Source organism: Procambarus clarkii, chromosome 36 (genome assembly GCF_040958095.1).
Source record: "Procambarus clarkii isolate CNS0578487 chromosome 36, FALCON_Pclarkii_2.0, whole genome shotgun sequence".
NCBI classification, from domain to species: Eukaryota; Metazoa; Arthropoda; class Malacostraca; order Decapoda; family Cambaridae; genus Procambarus; species Procambarus clarkii.
Genome location: NC_091185.1, coordinates 40,122,746 through 40,130,807, shown reverse-complemented (window position 1 = coordinate 40,130,807; position 8,062 = coordinate 40,122,746). Strand labels below are relative to the sequence as shown.

At 46.0% G+C, this 8,062-nt stretch overlaps 1 protein-coding gene across 1 annotated transcript in view; it reads right to left on the bottom strand.

Moving 5' to 3' along the window:
* The window catches only part of LOC138371780 (high affinity cationic amino acid transporter 1-like), a 44,840-nt gene extending 37,069 nt beyond the window's left edge, over window positions 1-7,771 (bottom strand). Inside the window, exons 1-2 of the mRNA XM_069336804.1 lie at window positions 7,727-7,771; window positions 6,475-6,612 (exon numbers count right to left, since the gene is read on the bottom strand). Of these exons, the coding sequence (XP_069192905.1) occupies window positions 6,475-6,612; window positions 7,727-7,771 (183 nt within the window). The remainder of the gene's footprint in view (window positions 1-6,474; window positions 6,613-7,726) is intronic.
* Window positions 7,772-8,062: the final 291 nt, after the last annotated feature.

Genomic DNA, 8,062 nt, shown 5'->3' with positions numbered 1-8,062 from the left:
TTGTTACTTAAAAGTAAAACAAGCAAAATTTCCTGAGTATACATAACACTAGTTTTTCTATGACTAAAAATGAAAACCTATAAATCAATTATAAAAACTGTAAAGTAAAATCTTAAAGCATAGGTCTAATTAACTATAAATAAAAATCTACAACTAAATGTAAACAAGTATAATATTCATGTTAGCACCATGCAATATGACTTAGATTAAGTAAAAATCTCCAAGTTAATTTTAAATCAAATGAAATATTAGAGAGAAAGAGAGAGAGAGAGAGAGAGAGAGAGAGAGAGAGAGAGAGAGAGAGAGAGAGAGAGAGAGAGAGAGAGAGAGAGAGAGAGAGAGAGAGAGAGAGAGAGAGAGAGAGAGAGTGAGAGAGAGAGAGAGAGAGAGAGAGAGAGAGAGAGAGAGAGAGAGAGAGAGAGAGAGAGAGAGAGAGGGAAAGAGAAAAAAGAGAAGGAAAGAAAGAAAAGAAACCCTCATACCCCAGCTCCTATCCTGCCCACATATCTCAAGCTCCTATCCTGCCCTCACACCCCTCAGCTCTTATCCTGTCCACATATCCCTTTACAAATGTTATATAGTCATATTGATATACCACTTTATCCTCATAAATCACTGGGTCAATGAGGATTTGAACACTACGAACTCTTCGAACATGGGTTCAAACCCATCACACATAGGTTCAAACCCTTTGAACATGGGTTCGAACCCCTTATTAATGATTGTTTATCATATATATCTTAACGTCATACTAAAGTGTTATCTAAAAAAAATAATTGTGGGATGTGAGCTGGGATATGAGGACAAGGAGCTGGGAAATGAGGACAAGGAGCTGGGATATGATTACTAGGAGATTGGATATGAGGACAAAGAGGTGGGATATGAGGACAAGTAACTGGGATATGAGGACAAGGAGCTGGGATATGAGGAAGAGGAGCTGGGATATGAGGACAAGGAGCATGGATATAAGGACAAGAAGCTGTGATATGAGGAAAAGGAGACAGGATATCAGGAAAAAGAGCTGGGATAAAAGGACAAGGACTGCGATATTTGGATAATGAGATGGGATATCAGGACAAGGAGCTTGGATATGAGGAAAAGTCGCTGGGATAGTAAGACAAGGAGCTGGGATATGAGAGAAGGAACTGGCATATGAATCCAAGGAACCGTGGTATGAGAACAAGGTGCTGGGATATGAGAACAAGGAACTAGGAAATGAGAACAAGGTGCTGGAATATGAAGACAAAGACCAGGAATATGAGGACAATGAGCTGGAATAAGAAAACAAGGAGCTGGGATTTAAGAACAAAGCACTAGGATGTGAGAACATGGAGCTGGGATATAAGGACAAGGAGAGGGAATATGAGGAAATGGAGCTAATATTGGTGGACAGAGCTTGAATATGAAGCCATGGAGCGGGGACATGAGGAAAAGGAGCTTTGATATGAGGACATGGAGCTGGGATATGAAGACAAGGACCTGGTATATGAGGACAATGAGCTGGGGTATGAGGACAAGGAGTTGGGATATAAGAACAAGTAGCTAGGAATTAGAGGACAAGGAGCTGGGATATGAGGACAAGTAGAGGGAACATGAAGACACGGAGCTGGGACAGGTAGACAGAGAGCTTGGATATGAAGCCAAGGAGCGGGGATATCAGGAAAAGGAGCTGTGATATGAGGACAAGGAGCTGAGATATGATCACAAGGAGCAGGGATATCAGAACAAGGATCTGGGGTGGGGTATGAGGACAAGGAGCTGGGATATGAGGAAGAGGAGCTGGGATATAAGGACAAGGAGCTGGGATATAAGGACAAGGAGCTGTTATATGAGGAAAAGGAGCTGGGATATCAGGAAAACGAGCTGGGATAAAAGGAAAAGGAACTGCGATATTAGGATAATGAGATAGGATATGAGGACAATGAGCATGGATATGAGGACAAGGAGCTGGGAAATGAGGTCACAGAGCTGGGATATGAGGAAAAGGAACTGATATGAGGACAAGAATCTGGGATATGAGGATAAGGAGAGGGGATATGAGGACAATGAGCTAACATACGTGGACAGAGAGCTTGGATATGAAGCCAAGGAGCTTGGATATAAGGACATGGAGCTGGGTTGTGAGGACAAGAAACTGTGATATGAAGACAAGGAACCGGGATATGAGAATATGTGGCTATGATATGTGACTAGGACCTGGGATATGAAGACAAGGACCTTGTATATGAGGACAATGAGCTGGGATATGGAGACAATTAGTTGGGATATAAGAACATGGAGGTAGGATATGAGGACAAGGAGCTGGGATATGAGGAAAATGAGCTGGGATATGAGGAAAATGAGCTGGGATACGAGGACAAGGAGTTGGGAAATAAGAATAAGGAGGAGCTAGGATATGAGGACAAGGAGCAGGGATATGAGGACAAGTAGAGGGCACATGAGGACACGGAGCTGGGACAGGTGGACAGAGAGATTCGATATTAAGCCAAGGAGCGGGGATATGAGGACAAGGAGCTGTGATATGAGGACAAGGAGCTGAGATATGAGCATAAGGAGCTGGGTTATGAGAACAAGGATCTGGGAAATGAGGACAAGGAGAATGAGCTGGGATATAAGAACAAAGAGCTGGGATATAAGAACAAGGTGCTGGGATATATGGAAGAGGTGAGGGGATATGAGGAAACAGAGTTGGGATAGGGGGACAGAGAGCTTGGATGTGTAGCCAAGGAGTGGTGACATGAGGATAAGGAGCTACGATATGGGAACAGGGAGCTAAGAAATGATCACAAGGATCTCGGATATCAGGTCAAAAAGCTGGGATAAGGGGACAAGGAACTGCGATATGAGGATAATGAGATGGGATACGAGGACAAGGAGCTGGGATATGAGGACAAGGAGCTGGGTTGTGAGGACAAGAATCTGTGATACAAGGACAAGTAACCGGGATATGAGAACAAGGAGTTGGGATATAAGGACAAGGAGAGGGGATATGAAGAAACGGAGCAGAGATCGGTGGAAAGAGCTTGAATATGAGCAAAAGGAGCTGGGAGATGAGGACAAGGAGCTGGGAAATGAGAACAAGCAGCTGGGAAATGAGAACAAGCAGCTGGGAAATGAGAACAAGCAGCTGGGATTTGAGGACAAGAAGCTGTGATATGCGGAGAAGGAGCAGGGATATGAATCCAAGGAACCGGGATATGAGGACAAGGAGCTGGGATATGAAGATTAAGAACAGGAATATGAGGACAATGAGCTGGAATAAGAAGACAAGGAGCTGGGATATAAGAACAAGGCGCTATGATATGAGAACATGGAGCTGAGATACAAGGACAAGGAGAGGGGATATGAGGACACGGAGCTGGGACAGGCAGAGAGCATGGATGTGAAGCCAAGGAGCTGGGATATGAGGAAAAGGAGCTGGGATATCAAGAAAAAGAGCTGGGATAATAGGACAAGGAACTGCGATATTATGATAATGAGATGGGATATCAGGACATGGAGCTTGGATATGAGGAAAAGGCGCTGGGATATTAAGACAAGGAGCTGGGACATGAGAAAAATGAGCTGGGATATGAGAACAAGGAACTGGGGTATGAGGGCATGGAGCTGGGATATGAGGAAAAGGAGCTGGGATATGAGGACAAGGAACTGGGACATAAGGACAAGGAGCTGTAGTATCAGGAAAAAGAGCTGGGATAAAAGGACAAGGAACTGCGATATTAGGATAATGAGATGGGATATGAGGACAAGGAGCTTCGATATGAGGACAAAGCGCTGGGACATAAGGACAATGAGCTGCGATATGAGGACAAGGAGCTGGGATATGAGAACAAGGATCTGGGGTATGATGACAAGGAGCTGGGATATGAGGAAAAGGAGCTGGGATATGAGGACAAGGAGCTGGGATATAAGGACAAAGAGCTGTGATATGAGGACAAGGAGCTGGGATATGAGGACAAAGAGCTGGGATATGAGGACAAGGAGCTGGGATGTGAGGACAAGAAACTAATATGAGGACAAGGAGCTGAGATATGAAGACAAGAAACTGGAATATGAGGACAAGGAGCTGAGATATGAGGACAAAGAGAGGGGGATATGAGGACTCGGAGGTGGGATATGGCGACAAGGATCTGGGGTATGAGGACAAAAAGCTGAGATATAACGACAAGGAGCTGTGATATGAGGAAAAGGAGCTGGGATATCAGGAAAAAAGAGCTGGCATAAAAGGACAAGGAACTGCGTTATTAGGACAATGAGATGGAATATGAGGACAAGGAACTTGGTTATGAGGACAACGAGCTGGGGTATGAGGACAAAGAGCTGGGATATGAGGACCAGAAGCTGGAATATGAGGACAAGAAACTGATATGAGGACAAGGAGCTGTGATATGAGGATAAGGAACTGGGATATGAGGACAAGTAGGTGGGATATGAGGACAAGAAGCTGGGATATGAAGACAAGGACCTGGTATATGAGGACAATGGGCTAGGATATGAGGACAAGGAACTGGAATATGAAGACAAGGACCTGGTATATGAGGACCAGGAGCTGGGATGTGAGGACAAGAAACTGTTATGAGGAGAAGGAGCTGTGATATGGGGATAAGGAACTGGGACATGAGGACAAGTAGGTGGGATATGAGGACAAGAAGCTGGGATATGAAGACAAGGACCTGGTATATGAGGACAATGAGTTGGGATATAAGAACAAGGAGCTAAGATATGAGGACAAGGAGCTGGGATATGGGGACAAGTAGAGGGGACATGAGGACACGGAACTGGGACAGGTAGACAGAGAACTTGGATATGAAGCCAAGGAGCGGGGATATGAAGACAAGGAGCTGTGATATGAGGAAAAGGAGCTGAGATATGAGCACAAGTAGCTGGGAATATGAAAAGAAGTATGTGGGGTATGAGGACAAGGAGCTGGGATATGAGGACAAGGAACTGGGATATGAGGAGAAGGAGATGGGATATGAGGACAAGGAGCTGGGATATGAGGACATGTAGAGGGAACATGAGGAAACGGAGTTGGGACAGGAACACAGAGAGGTGGGATATGAAGACAAGGAGCTGGGATATGAGGACAAGGAGCTTGGATATGAGGACAAGGAGCTGGGATATGAGGACAAGGAGCTGGGAAATGAGCACAAGGAGCTGGGATAAGAGGACAAGGAACTGCGATATGAGGATAATTAGATGGGATATAAGGACAAGGAGCTGGGATATAAGAACATGGAGCTGGGATATGAAGACAAGTTGAGGGGGTATGAGAACACGGAGCTGAGATAGGTGGACAGAGAGCTTGGATATGAAGCCAAGGACAGGGGGTTTGAGGACTAGGAACTGGGATATGAGGACAAGGTGCTGAGATATGATCACAAGGAGGTGGGATATGAGGACAAGGATATGGGGTATGAAGACAAGGAGCTGGGAAATGAGCACAAGGAGCTGGGATATCAGGACAATGAGCAGGGATTAGAGAATAAGGAACTGCGATATGAGGATCATGAGAATGGATATGAGGACAAGGTGCTTGGATAGGAGGAAGAGGAGCTGGGATTTGAGGACAATAAACTGTGATATGAGAACAAGGATCCGGGATATGAGAACAAAGAACGGAACTTTGGATATGATGACAAGGAGCTGGGATATACGAGCAAGGAGGTAGGATAGGAGTACAAGGAGCTGGGATATGCGGACAAGGAGAGGGGATATGAGGACTCGGAGCTGGGATAGGTAAACAGAGATCTTGGATAGGTGGACAGAGAGCTTGGATATGAAGCCAAGGAGCGGGGATATGAGAACAAGGAGCTGGGATATGAGAACTAGGATCTGGGGTATGAGGACAAGGAGCTGGGATATAAGGACATGGAGCTGTGACATGAGGAAAAGGAGCTGGGATATCAGGAAAAAGAGCTGGGATAAAGAGGACAAGGAACTGCGATATTAGGATAATGAGATGGGATATGAGGACAAGGAGCTTGAATATGAGGACAAGGAGGTGGGATATGAGGACAAGGAGCTGGGATATGAGGACAAGGTGTTGGACGTGAGGACAAGAAACAGATATGAGGACAAGGAGCTGTGATATGAGGATAAGGAACTGGGATATGAGGACAAGGAGCTGGGATATGAGGACAAGAAGCTGAGATGTGTGGATAAGGGGATGGGATATGAGGACAAGGAACTGGGATATGAAGACCAGGAGCTAAGATATAAAGACAAGAAACATGGATATGAGGACAAGAACCTGGGATGTGAGCACAGGGAACTGGGATACGAGGATAAAGAGCTGGGATATTAGGATAACAAGATGGAATAGGAGGAATTGGAGCAGGAGGACAAGTATATTAGGATATAGATCACGGATATGAGGAAAAGGAGACAGGTTAGACTAAAACAGTTTACATGCAGCTAAAATACTGTCAACAAACAAAAGTTCTCAGCGATCTTTTGTATCGTGATCATTACCCCATGAAGGCCGTAGGAAAAGAAGCCGGGAGGTTGGGTCCAATGATGGAAGTCAGCGCCGACGAAGGCGGTGAGGGCGACCGCTGTCAACACCAGGAAGGAGACGCCTACACCAGCTGACCCGATCTGGCACACCAGCTGTGGACACGAAGCTAAAGTGGGTTACAAGCTTATTTTTGGGTCCTGGTTTGGGTTCGTTGTTCACTATTGGGTCCTGGTGTTATGGTGGTGGATTAGTTCCATAGTTCAACATTGGGTCGAGGTGTTATGGTGGGGTATAGTAACATAGTTTATTATTGAGCCCTGGTGTTATTGTGGGGTATAGTACCATAGTTTATTATTGGGTCCTGGTGTTATGGTGGTGGAGTAGTACCATAGTTCATTATTGGGTCCTGAAGGTATGATGGTGGTCAGTGTTTACAAGACGGTCGACGGGTGAGGACGTCGTTTCGCTGCTCTCGTCTCACCTGCACCCTTGTCAAGGTAACACCTCTGCAATATATCGCATTCTACACATCTCCCCCAATGCTGGGTACTGAGATGGAGAATCAGTTAACAGAAGAACTGGCTACTCCCCACGGCAATATTCACATGGACACAGACTCTGAAAGCGGCCAGTCAGTAGAGGAGAGTAATTTTCAAAAAATTCTAACTAGGGGACAGAAGAAACGGAGAAGACAGGATATGGGGGGAGTAGTGTTGACAGTGATAGTGTACCTAATGGAAACAACAAGAGAATGAGGAACGACTCTGAGACTGATCAAACCAGTGTCGACGAAAGGACAGAACGATGTCAGGAAGGTGAGGGTCAGCGGAGGTGGAGGCTTCTCTTCCCTGCCTCATGCACACTGGTCTACCACCACAAGCTGCTGTGGACAGTCAAACTTAAAAGAGAGCACCGCAATTTCGAGCCCCTGCTGAAGGAATGTGTGAACAGACCTTACTTAACGGTAGGTTCTATGGAGGCAGTTGTGTTTCTTACCCCCCGCAAGGATATGAATGAATTGTTATGCAAATCCCGGAGGAGAACAAGAAGCTGACGAAGGTAATTATCTACAAATACCCTCAGATTCTAGACCCTGAATTCATCCTGGACGACCAACGATTTGTGTGGGCCAAGCGTCACCTTATTAAAGGTGAAGCTAGGAATCAGGTGGTGGCTCTAGTGAGAGGTGAAGTTCCCGAGAGAGTGTTCATCACCGGGGCTGGCTACAGGCATGTAGCAAAGTATGTGGAAGAGCCCATAATATGCCTGAAATGCTGCAGATGGGGGCATAAATCCTGGAGCTGTCCACATGATCAACGATGTCGTTTCTGCGGAAAGTCTCACCTCTCTAATGTGTGTAGAAACAGACTTAATCTGTGGGGAGCCGGTCGGCCGAGCGGACAGCACACTGGACTTGTGATCCTGTGGTCCCGGGTTCCATCCCGGGCACCAGCAAGAAACAATGGGCAGAGTTTCTTTCACCCTATGCCCCTGTTACCTAGCAGTAAAATAGGTACCTGGGTGTTAGTCAGCTGTCACGGGCTGCTTCCTTGGGGTGGAGGCCTGGCCGAGGACCGGGCCGCGGGGACACTAAAGCCCCGA